Below are 12,900 nucleotides of genomic sequence, written 5' to 3' on the forward strand. Positions count from 1 at the left end.
CACTCAGCTGTGACTGTGACTTCTGACGGAGGCACTCTGTCACAGAGGGGGTGGGTGCAGGGGCCAGTTTGAAAAAGGCCCATGACTTGAGAATGAAAGGTTAATGGCAAGAGATGGTCAAGGTGCCAGGGTTGAGGGTTAAAGGGTTGAGGGTGAGGGGCAGATAATCGAAGGTTAAGGCCAAGAGAGGGTGAAAGGATGAAGGGTCAAGGGTATGTGTTGAGGAATGGAGGTTTAAGGACAAAGGGTAACCCTAACCCTTCAATTCTGCATCCCACACCCTTAACCCTCCATTCTGAACCCCGTGCTCCTAACTTCCTGTTCCTCCCAGCCCTCAGTGCCTGGTCCTTCAGGGAAAGGTATCAAGGGTTGGGTAACAGGCAAGGGATGTTGGGTTAAGGAGGAATTAAGTTTCAGGGAGGTTGAATAGGACTAAATATGAGTTGTGAGAACAGATGAGTGAGGGTAATGGTGGAGTTGTAGGGATACAGGATGACTGTAAAGGCGAAGAGTTAGAAAAATGAAAGGATGAGGGTAGGGGTCAGGGAAGATGGGATAAAGAGATACAGTAAAGAAATCACAGTTCAGGTTAATATTTGTAAATAGTTTTTGATTTTGGAGACATTTATTTTATGACACCCAGTTCAATATTTAACAACCCCTCAAAGAGTCAAGACCTCCACTTTGGGGCCAGTGGTCTTATTAAATCCAACAAATTTCAGCTTTTTGATTAAAACTGCAAATATGGATATATCTAAGGGGCCAAATCAGTTGGAGATGAATATTTGCTTAGGACCATTTAATAGGATTTTATTGGCATCATACAGACAAAGACACTGAGATATGAATCATCACTGAAAGCAATCATGATTTTCAGCCCTATACAGAAGTGCAAACGGGGACACCGAGGAAATCTGGGAGAAAAAATCAGCATCGAGTTTGAGCTCAAAATGAGATCTGTCATTTTTGTCAGGAGTCGCATATTAACGTCAAAGGACATTGGCAGTAATAACGACTCACAGGGGAGCTGAGGTCAGAGAAATGCAGAGATGCCACATCAGGATGGGGATTATTAAATGTGTGTTAAAAACGTCATTCCAACCCTGACCGCTTTCATGGAGGGGAAAGTAAAATGTCACCGTGGAAATAGTTGTAGTCGTAAATATGTCACTCCACACTCTCCAAGAACACTGTTTTAGTTTTTACACCAACTCGTCAGGTGGAGCTCTGCAGATCTTTGTTCTTTCTCAACGTTAGAAAGTAACTCCTCCGTCTCTTCTTAGTGTCAGCGTGTAAATTTGAAAGTGAAGCCTGTTGGCAGCCGACTTCACCCACAGCGTCTTTAGCAGCTGTTTGGCAGCTCTTAGATGTTGACAAAGCCTTTTTTTAACTCCCCTCTCACTGAAAGCTCTCTGCTGGGGGCCGGGAAGTGAGGTCTGAAAGGAGAGCTTTACCTGACGGAGACGAAGGATTTCATTTTTTGACACAGACTTGGATTTTTGAGATGTGGGTTTGAGTATTTTAAGTCGGAGTTGAAGTGACACTTTGTGCCATTTTCACTGAAGTGCTTTTTGAAACTTTTCTGATATTTTTGGATGGAGCTGAGTCGGCCTTGTGCAGGGTCTCATAGACAGTCACAACATTCTGCTTTTTCAGAACATTAAGTTAACTTTGGTCAGGATTTGGCTTTGTTTACAAAAGAATGACAATTTGAAATGTATAGATTGACGAAGAATTGGTAATATTACATTAACGACGCAGACTTCCCATGAAAAGACTCGTACAGCTTTAGAAACTTCACTTTATGCCTATTTTCTTTCAAGTGGCAGCATTCAGATTTGACATCATATTCAAGTTACACCAACAGATCCAGTCCTATAGTTGGGTGGGGTCAAAGGTTTACTTCTTTGGCTCCTTCCTCTCCTCTGTTCTAGGATCCTTCTCTTGAAAAAGAAGGGAAGGAGCGGGACTTTATCATCTTTGTCCTTTTGGAGGAGTTTTGTGTCCCTCTCATGGAGAGGGCTGCCGCCTTAAGAACGCTCGTCATCTGACTGAGAGTGCCATCTGGTGGATATTCTGAGTAATTGGCTGAATCCCAATGTTTCCACTAAACCCTAATTCCTTAGCCCTTACAGACTTAACCGAGGTCACCTGCCAAATGGTTGAGTGCATAAGTCTGAAATGGCTTAGAATGCTATAACTTGGACAACACTTTGTAACCTCTCACTTACGACTACTTACCACTGAAAAGGTTTGCAAAGAAGTCGAAAATTTTCAGGTGAATATCAGGAAAGTTTCCTGAAATGTTTCAAAAAAGTTGTGGCTAAGGAATATTAGTATTGGATTATTGGTAATATTTGTAAATTTGCTTTGTATATTTTTAACAATTTTCATGGTTCTTCTTTTGTTTTTGTCATTTGCCATTAACTTGATTCAAAAATATTTCTTTAGACATGTTTGCTTATAACAAACCAAAATGTTTAACATTTACACATGCATATGGCCAGGTAAATAAAGTTAATATAAATACATAAAAATACTCTGAAAACTCCTGGAAGTGTACAAACATTTTATTGAGCAAGTTTAAAACTAAGATTTTTTTAAGCCCCTTTGGACTTAACCGACATCACATAGAAAGTAACGGAGAGCACAAAGCTAAAGTCTAAAGGAATCAACTGCCTTATTTTTATGTCATCAAAAAATGATTAAAATTTACCAAAACACTTTTTTTTATCATCAAGTCACCCAGATCCACAAAATTGACAAAAATAGGTTACATAATGTACATATGAAAATTCTTCATGTATGCAATTTAGATGTATGCTTTTATTTTGAAAGGGTAAACATTGATTGCAATTTCATGCATCTTGTTTCTAATCTCATCATTTTTCTTATTTCCATCTTACTTTTCTTTTTTTTACCATTGGAATCCTGTGTGTTATGTCAGATAACTATGAATTCTGGGTAATTTCACCCATGCCAAGTGTTCAAATAGCCCCAGTATGGACAGGGCGGCACCATCCAGTCAAAGAATATGAGACAATGCTGAAGTGCTAGAATCTGCTGTTTCTCGAGTGTCCACTTGAGGCTGGCTCTGGAAGTGAATTTTTTTCTCACTCGGCAGTTCAGAGGTCACGTAGGCGGAAACCTTGCCCTTGCCTTACCAATATGGCTGCGATAGCTGATGTGCTTCATTTTTCGTTTCAGAAACACACGGGTGGCTCGGGAGACTACATCCTACATCCTACATGTTTTATTCAGTCTATAGTATAGACACTGAGACTGGACTCTTGTTTATCTTTCTTTCTGCAGGAGTTAGAGAAGCCCAGTGCTCCTCAGAAACCCCTCCCTGCTGACCCGAGGAGCTCTCGTCTCACTCGAAATCCCACCGCCGTGCAGGGGCCTGCTGCTGTTTGTGGCCCTGTGTCAGTCCCCGGGGTACCCAGACCTGTGCGTCCTCTCCCACGTCCAAACAGGTGAGCTCCATCCTCTGGTTACATTCACCCAAAAGCAGCTTTTACCTCTTACTGACCCTCTTCCCTCTCTACTCTAGACCCAGTCCCAAGCAGCCCCCGACACTACCAAAGCCTTGCATCATCGCCAACGTCAAATACAGCAGCTGAGACTTTGGCCTGAGGGGACATTGTTGTGATGAGAAATTTGCACTATGAAAACTCTGAAAACCTTAAAAATTGGCGGCTTCTCTGAGAATCAGGAGAAGTGCCGTGTCCCTTTTTGGTGCTCTGTCTCTAAACGGTGCTACGAGTCTGCGCTCAGGTACATGTAAAGTATTTATATTCTGTATTTATTGCCACGCAGTGCACTGTGCCAGACACTTTTACTACACGGTAGCAAAGTAGAATTTTAAATTTGTGTTTGCAGCATTTTTTTTAATCAACTCATGTTCACCAGGTGGAGTGCTTGAGGAGATTTTTATTCAAGGAAAAAAACAGATCTGTGAAATTGTGATTACAGGAATGTTTCTGTGAAAATGTCTTTTAATGAAGGGAACGAGTTTCATTCTTTTGATTTTACTTGGGAGCAGAAAAAAAGAGTTTGTGCAATGGCTTCAGAAAACACTTGGAGGTTCATGCTCTCTCATTTGAGCCCATCTGATAAGGCTTGAAACAACAGAAAGAGGAAAAAGAGCTCCTGCTGCATCTGAGAGACGGTTGAAGTTCTGGTCTCTACATTTTTTATTTCAAAGAAAGTAACCGAGAAACGTCACTGATTTCATTTTACAAGCCCTGAGAAGTTTACGTACAGAGGTATGAGCTCAACATGCATCCAAAACGAGGCGAATCAGACTCTGAAATACTGCTCTGCTAAAGGTTGTGTGTTTTTATGATTTCCTTGTGTGCCTGGACCTGGTGTGAATAAATCATGGAATCAATGAAGACTCTGTAAAGGCTCTGACTGAGCAGGCATCATGGAAGCACTCACTGTGTTAATGTGAGGACTGGTAAAGGATGTATGCACATGTAGTTAGTCATGTTGAACTTTCTTTTCTTCCTTTTCAATTTTAAGCCATTCTGTTTTTTTTAACCATGTTTCATTCATCAGAGTGAAAGCAGACGTGTTTGTCAACTGGACTGCAAAACAGCTCATGTATATTCTCATCAAAACAACATTTCCTTTTGTTGAGAATCTGTAGGCTGACTTTTGTTACTTTTGATACAGCTCTCTCCCTGTCTTTATAATACTGCACTAGCTGTACATGCCTTGCCTTGTTTATATGCTTTTTCAATGCTCTGTGTGTCCATGAACAAACAGGCGGTCACCTGACTGCACGTTATTGTCCGTTGTATTTCTCACACGTTGTGTTACAGGTGAACACAATCCCATGGAGAATGCTTTTTTTATATAATGATTGTTTGATACATCATCTGTACAGAAAACACGTCAGATGTCAGTGTTGTCATCGTATTTTGAACACTTGAGCAGTACTAGTAAAACTGTTTTTCTAACACTGTCAGAGTTTGTTCCTTATTGATCCTCTTTTGTTTCTGCACAGCTGGAAATTTTGTTTTATGTATAACAAACAAAAAGATAATCTCTTAAAAAAAATGTTCTCCATCAGCTCTATGCTCAGTTGAAAAACATAGAATACAATAGAATGGATTAGATTACAATGTACTTTATTAATCCCAAAGGGAAATTCAGAGTCACAGCAGCAACACAAGAAAGTATATAGTGCAAAACATTCAAGAATATATAAAAAGTGTCAACTAGTAAAAAAATCCATCACAGTTGACAGCTTGGCTTGTTCTCGCCTCTTTCTCTTCAGCTTGCGGGGAACACCAGCTCCAGCACCAGTTAGAATTGACATGCTACAGGCTGCTAACAGGTGAAATCTTGTGTAAACAATACAACTCCGGTTACACATAGAATCTCTGGACACACACAGGAGCAAAAAAAAGTCAAAACACCACTGCAGATGCAACCAGTTTGGTGTCTATGGCCAACTAATGAACCATAAAAAGTAATGACAGGCTCCACATACAAAGGGAACCAGAAAGAACAGAAAAAAAGATGAAAAAACAACAACGAAGAGAGAGCTGCTGCAACTGTTAACATACAGCATACAATGAATACACAAAGTGAAACATACATCATTTTAAAAAAATCCACAGCTTTATAAGCACAGAGATACATCTTGGTAAGAGTTGTTCTTCTTCTTCTCTTTCATACTTTAGCCAGATTACTCCCATATGCCTGAAAACCCAATGCAATCCTCAAACAATAAACACATCATAACAGTCTCAACTCAACTCAAACTTGATTTATAAATAACATTTAAAACAAATGAAGTTGTTGACCAAAGTGCTTCACAGATAAAAAGCAGCACAAATGACAAGATACAGACCTGAGATACATAAAAACATAACGTCTTAGTATTTTAACATAAGGATTCATTTCTTTAAGGCACACATCTCTATTTGTCAAAGCAATTTCCTGGAAGGTATTGCAATATAAAAGTCAGATAAAATTGTGTTTACATACATGTTCAATGTTTTGTCTTTTTGTAATATCAATAATATCTAATATTTCTATTTGCTAAACTTTTACAAAATACTAAGCAACTAAAAAAAAAAAAAACTTGTGAGGCAGGTGCCCTGAAATGAAGCAAGGGAACACCTCAGCACCCTTAGAAGGATTAAAAAAGACTAACTGATTTTTTACTCATTTTTGTACAAATGAATCTTACATTTACAGCAGTCTGTAACCTGAATTTAATTTTGCTGCCTGGGGATGTGAAAGAAAACTGAAAAATCCTTGTAAACTTCCAATAGGATGTATGAACTCTCCTCCCTTTGATGGTGTTTTGTGAGTAGAGAGCGCCATCTGCTGGAGCCCCTGCAGACTTGACCAGTGCCACCTGTGTATCATTGCCTGTCTACTTTATCCTGTCCCAGTAGTAGGCCTGTAATACCATCTATAAAACACCTGAAACTGATTTTATTGATAAAAGTTTAACTAATCTTAAAGAGAATCTGGGAATGTATGCCAAACACGTTTATGACATTGTTGCTTTTATTGTGGGATATTTTGAGTTTACCGAGTTATTTCTCTTCTTGGTAAAATCTTCTCATTTATCTCTGTGGTGTAGCCTTCTGTAAGGGACCCTAAATTGTTCTTACCAGGTATATAGTATGTGGTTTTATTTACATTTATCTTCCTGTATGTTGTCCTTGTGAAAGTATTTGCCTCAGCTTCTTACCTCAGAGGCAGTTGTGAGAAACCTATGCATGAACAAGTACACACTACACAATGTATATTTTTAACGCATATTTATTTGTTCGAGTCCTTAAAAGGGGCTGTGACGAGTTTCAAAATGATCTTGAAAAAGTCTCTCTTCTAGGTATATGCCTAATCGCAATCCACACTTTGAAATTAGATTATTAGAATTTTTTTTAATTTTTTTTTTTTTTTTTTTTTTTTGTGGGTCAGGCTTTGCAGGGTTAAAAAAATGATAAGAAGGAATATCACATATGACAGTTTAATGGTAGCAGTTAAAGGAGACACTTGTTGATCAAAGACAGAGCAACGTGTCTTTATTTTATACCACACATTTGTCATAACAACTCCCGCGAAAGCCAGTGCCCCAATTGGGCTGCCCCAGTCCAAAAAAAGTGTGGACACGCCCCTGCCCGCTGACCCGCTGCTCGCATTACAGAGGATTAATCCAGTACAAGTGAAGTGAGCCAGTTACGCGGACATGAGGACAGGAAGCTGCGTTTCTGGATTTATTTGACCAGAATGATGTCATGGCCGTTGTTACGCGATGATTCTGCATTGACAGAAGATTAATGACAGCTCAGTGGACCTGAACATGGAGCAAATCAAAACACGTGTGAGGCCACGCTGGGGATAATTACGCGCCGGTGCGCACTACACGTCAGCCAGCCCCGAACAGGACAGCCTCAGGCAGCCTGTCAGACAGGCCTCTAGTTTTATAAAGTTTCAAAAATAGAAGAGAAGGTTCAATACCAAGACTTAACATAATATTTTCGACGGAAGCAACCAAATGGAGCAGTGGTAGAGAAACCTTTGCGCGCTCTCGTCTGGATTATCAAACACATGCTTGTGTCATGTCGGAGGAAAAGAATTCCGCTGAGGCTGACGTTCACACAGAGAGTGAGGAATGTCCAGAGGAGGATTCATTCGGCTTTGGAGATGATCTGGAGTTAAACCAGTTCGATGGATTGCCTTTTTCCTCACGTTATTACAAACTACTGAAGAAGAGGAAGAGTCTGCCTGTGTGGAAGGTCAGGCAGGAGTTTGAAGATGCTCTGGTGAAGAATCAGCTGGTTGTTGTGTCTGGGACGGCGAAGACAGGGAGGAGCACACAGGTAAGAATAATGAAAATAATTATTCTTTTAAAAAGGAGGATCATGGTTAAATACACAGGACAGAGAATAATTTGTCTCCTTTCAGTGTTCCATCTGAGAAATCCTCCAGACTGCACCCAAATACCAAAGCATAACCCAATTAGAATGACTGTCATTCAGTCTGACACATGCTCAGTCCTACCCTCTCAGCCTTTAGCCTTTATTTGATTGTAATGTTGTTTTAACCCTTTATAGAGTGTTTTATCTGCTTAGTTTGTTTCCCAGGGTCTGTTTGACATTTTTTCGAGGCATTGCCTGTATGTAAACCTGTTGTGTGAACATGCTGTCCAGCTCAGCAAATGCTGTTATCACTGCGAGCCTGTCCAAGCTCCTGACAGCCAGGCTTCACAAAGGCTTCAGCAAGGGGGGACCTCCTGCTGCTATAAGCCCTGATCCGCTGAAGCCGCTCTGTGCTGCCAAAGCAATTTTGCATGATGAGCGATAATACCATACAATATCTCCTGTCACTGTTTGTTCTGCTGTGTGCTTCAACAAAAGCTGTTGATACAACCCTAACAGGAGGCTCACTGTTGGAAACAAAGTTTGTTGAGTTGAAACTGAAGAGTAATGTTTGATTCTCATTTCAGATCCCGCAGTGGTGTGCAGAGTTTTGTCTCTCTGCACAGTACCAGAACGGCAGGGTTGTGTGCACACAAACCAGCAGGCAGCAGGCGGTAGATCTGGCGTTACACGTGGCAGATGAAATGGACGTCAACATAGGACATGAAGTGGGTTATACCATCCCTCAAGAGACCTGCTGCTCTTCGGACACTGTTCTGAGGTCTGTTTAAATCTTGAAAGCCCCGTCTCCAGCAAGTGGTTCAGTTAAGATCGTCTCGGTACAGCATTTCATGGCGTTTCCTTTGACTAAAACTGGAACAGGTCCCCAAATTAGTGACCCGTACGGTCCCCTTTTTTGGCATCCTTCTGTTGAAGTCCAGACATACCAATCCAACCCCAGAAAGTAGAGTTACAAACTCTGCAGTCTGTTGATTGATTGAAAGACTCGTCACTTGCTGTGTGACAGCTTGATTGTGCTTTGTAACAAAGAGCCACATGCCAATCATAAAGAAGACAAAATGATGGATGTCTTCTATCATTTTTCTTCTTTGTTGGATTTATTAGCGGGGTACACTGTGTTGCGCTGCTATTCTGTCATGCTACTTGCGTAGCTGATCCATCTATCGGCATCTAACTTACTCTCTGCCTACCAAGATGGACACGGTTGTGGAAACGCAAACAGGATCAGGTTTCAACCATCCCGTACCAAACTTTACTGATCCATACTAGACCACTTGGTAGAAACTGGGCTTTACTGTGACACCAAGACACGTTCCCAGTCCCTACAGTTCTTCCACCTTTAACCCTGGTTCTGGCTTTCATCCCTCAGGTACTGCTCTGACGATATGCTTCTGAGAGAGATGATGTCCGACCCTTTCTTGGAGCACTATGGGGTCATTGTCATAGACCAGGCCCATGAGAGAGCAGTAAGCACTGACATCCTGCTCGGTCTCCTTAAAGACATTCTGCTGCAAAGGCCTGAGCTCAGAGTAGTGGTCCTCACCGTCCCCCCAATGACCGACAAGCTGCTGAACCACTTTGGCAGCATCCCGCTCATCAGTGTACAGGCGCCGTCTGCTACAGAAGTGGTCCACAGCAACAGCAGCAACAAAGACTACTTCTACTCAGCGCTGAGGCTGGTGCTGGAGCTGCACCGAACCAAAGAAGATGGAGACGTTGTTGTGTTTTTGGCCTCAGACGAGGTAAGAGATCATGGCAGTTTTCATTATCTATTTCAACGGACCAAAGTGACTCTCCTCATCCCCTCCTTTAGGAGGTTCATTGTGCCCACGCCATCCTCCAGCGGGAAGGCACCAGGCTCGGAGCAGAACTGGGCCAGATGGTCCCTGTCATCTTGTGCCCTATTCAGGGACGGTTACTCCCTGACCTGAGCGAGCAAGCAGGGCTCTCCAGGAGGGTTTTCCTCTCTACGCAACAGGGGGAGGATATGTGGTCAGATACAGAGTCTGTCAACTTTGTCATCAACACAGGAGTCCAAAAGAAGATGGTGAGCCATGTTCAACAAAATATTACAAAGAATCCACCTGAGACTGGTGATCTGAGGATTGTAAAGGCCATGTTTTGACTTTTCAGGTGTACAATCCAAGAATAAGAGCTCACTCAGAGGTACTGAGACCCATCAGTCAGTGGCAGGCAGATGTACGTGAGCAACTCTCCGGACCGACAGGTATGTCTGACAAAACCAGTATTGCCTAAAAGTAAGGAAGTTTGTGTTGGTAGATTATTTCTTTGTTGCTTCTTGGCAATAAATCTTACACCACTGGAGAGCCTGTTTATCTCTCTTTTAAACTGAGCCACATTTGTAAGGAAAAATGCATTTGCCAAATCTTTTCTGGGAATGGCGAACAAAGAAATCACCTCAAACTTTATCTACGTGCTGGACTCATCTCTTTACGAAATTCTCTTTCCTCTCAGGTAAATGTTTCTGCCTGTATCCAGAAGACAGTAAGCTTCCTGCTGAGAACTCTCCTCACATCCTCGAGTCCAACATCACACCAACCGTCCTTTTCCTCAAACGCATGCAGATCGCCGGTCTCGGGCAGTGCGACTTCATCGACAGACCAGGTAGATCTGCAAGTCAAGTTAAACAAATTCACCATAAAAACATTTTTAGACTCATGTTTCTCATTCTCACACCATGTTCCCACCCTGATGAGAGGTTTACATGGGAGGGATCCTTTTTTGGCCAGAGGAAGCCTGGTCCAGTATTTGGGACCAGTCAGCCATGATTAAGTAGAGCTGACGGGACCCTGCTACTAACTATTGTCTGAGCTCTGTTCCACCCTCACATGAACAGAAGAGGCAACAAGAGGCCAGCTCATTAGTGATTATACAACATGTCTCATTTGGGCAGCAGCAGACTGGTGCAATGACCATCGACCAGAGGCCAAATGTACTCTGCTTGCTCAGTACTCCAGCAGAATCTTTTGAACTTGTTGACCAAGAAGCCATTTTTGGGTACCACGACTGCTGCCTCCCTCTGGGAATTTGCAGTTTTTAAGTGGTTGCAACAGTTGCTTAAGTCATGCAAGAAAAAGTCGTCCAGTTTAAAACAATCTGTTTTTGTTTTTCCATTTTGTTCAATTCCTTGCTCCAGATCCTGAGGGTCTCATGCAGGCATTGGAGGAGCTGGACTACCTTGCGGCTTTAGATGACGATGGCAACTTGTCAGAAATCGGCATCATAATGTCAGAAATCCCCCTGGAGCCCCAGATGGCCAAAGCTCTGCTAGCATCCTGCGAGTTTGACTGCGTGAGTGAGATGCTGACGATCGCAGCGATGCTGGCAGGTACAAACAAGCCGCATGCTCAACATTAGCCCATAACAAAAGCCAGACTACATTCAGGTTGCAGATTCTTTGAAGTAGATGGGCTCTGTTAAGAACCATCTCAAGAAAGTTGACCTTCTGTTTTTAAGCTCCAAGCTGCTTCCTGAAGCTGCCGACTGGTATGACCCATGAGGCAGTCCAGTGCCAGAGAAAGTTCCAGCACCCAGAGGGAGATCACTTCACACTCATCAATATCTATAACGCCTTTAAACAAAGCCAGAGGGAACAATGTAAGACCCAGCTGTTAACGCGCACAATTTCCCGTTCCCACAGATGCCTTACCTGAGTTTGAGTGGTTAAGTGACCCAGCTCCATCTGGTGCTTTTTCTTCCCAGACTTCAGCGCCAAAAAGTGGTGCAAGGACTACTTCCTGGATCACTCTGCCCTAAAGACGGCCGAGGCCATCAGATCTGAGCTGACTGACACCTTGAACCGAATCGAGCTTCCCATCTCTGAGCCATCCTTTGGCACCAAAACAAACACCCTCAACATCAAGAGAGCTCTGCTGGCTGGATTCTTCATGCAGGTACAAAGAAGCAACATCCGTATCGAACAACCAGCCTCCAGCAGCTCAGCTGTATCTACAGTGTTATGTTGTGTTTCCTCTTTTTTAGATCGCACGAGATGTGGACGGCTCAGGAAACTACTTCATTCTGACACACAAGCACATGGCACAGGTGAACCCGCTCTCCTGCTACGGGGCTCAGTCACACAAACTGGGGCTTCCGGAGTGGGTCATTTTCCATGAGTACACTCTGTCAGAGAACAACTGCATGAGGACGGTCTCTGAAATTTCCCCTCAAGTGTAAGTCAGTCCTCACACAGTTGAAAAACAAAAGCTTAGTTTTTATCATCAGTGTAATGCTTTAAAAATCTCTCTGTCTTAGTGGAAGCTTCACTCTTGCTCTTTCTTCTCTCTCAGCTTCATACAAATGGCACCAGTCTACTTTTTCTACAATCTGCCCTCTAGTGAGAGTAAAGACATACTGCAGGACATGTTGGACTTGGATGGCTCGAGGAAATGTAAAGAGAAGCAGAAAGCCCTGACAATCAGCAGTGGTGCTGACAGCAGCTGTGAGGTGAACACTCAGACCTACGACAGATGTGTGATTCAGTGATGTTTCTAAATGTAAATATCTGGACTGTAATATCACTGAATGCTTCCAACTGCTTATTGAAGACTCTTTTGTGTCATTTTGATGGTCACAGTTTTGGACAGAAGCAGCGGATTTAGCAGGTTGACACTTTCAGATGATGTTTCTGAAGCAAGTTGCTATGTTGTGTGTGTGCTGTCATTAGTTTTTCAGCTGTGGTCCAATACAGCGATTCTAACCTCCTTTTTGCCTCAATCTGTGCTCTTTTTTGCTTTTTTTGGTCTGGAAAGCGAAAAACAAAGCTGATAGCAAAACAGCTTCTGTGACATCAACTCATAGTTTGAAAAAAGGCCGCTGCATACAGATTTTTTTTTTTCATCTATGTGACATGCGGGTGTAATTTGTTGCAGTTAATGCTCAGGACCCCGAACCCACAAGTTGGGTCGAAATACCACTTCTTTTTAAATGACTGGCATACACAAATCATTTGTCTAATCAAAAAAAC

General features: G+C 42.4%; 2 protein-coding genes across 2 annotated transcripts in view; both read left to right on the forward strand.

Annotated features, from left to right (window-relative positions):
- Positions 1-4,919, forward strand: part of adam12a (ADAM metallopeptidase domain 12a) — a 108,819-nt gene extending 103,900 nt beyond the window's left edge. Inside the window, exons 23-24 of the mRNA XM_074663538.1 lie at positions 3,313-3,476; positions 3,554-4,919. Of these exons, the coding sequence (XP_074519639.1) occupies positions 3,313-3,476; positions 3,554-3,623 (234 nt within the window). The 3' untranslated portion in view covers positions 3,624-4,919. The remainder of the gene's footprint in view (positions 1-3,312; positions 3,477-3,553) is intronic.
- Positions 4,920-7,226: 2,307 nt separating this feature from the next.
- dhx32a (DEAH (Asp-Glu-Ala-His) box polypeptide 32a) lies at positions 7,227-12,854 on the forward strand. Its single transcript, XM_074663337.1, has 11 exons — positions 7,227-7,853; positions 8,480-8,673; positions 9,283-9,655; positions 9,727-9,960; positions 10,047-10,140; positions 10,389-10,538; positions 11,071-11,262; positions 11,391-11,531; positions 11,637-11,827; positions 11,916-12,106; positions 12,224-12,854. The coding sequence occupies exons 1-11, from the start codon at positions 7,593-7,595 to the stop codon at positions 12,417-12,419; spliced, it is 2,217 nt and encodes a 738-aa protein (XP_074519438.1). The 5' UTR covers positions 7,227-7,592; the 3' UTR covers positions 12,420-12,854.
- Positions 12,855-12,900: the final 46 nt, after the last annotated feature.

Source organism: Halichoeres trimaculatus, unplaced genomic scaffold, assembly GCF_033239565.1.
Source record: "Halichoeres trimaculatus isolate MK-OKI-2021-1 unplaced genomic scaffold, fHalTri1.1 fHalTri1_scaffold_23, whole genome shotgun sequence".
NCBI classification, from domain to species: Eukaryota; Metazoa; Chordata; class Actinopteri; order Labriformes; family Labridae; genus Halichoeres; species Halichoeres trimaculatus.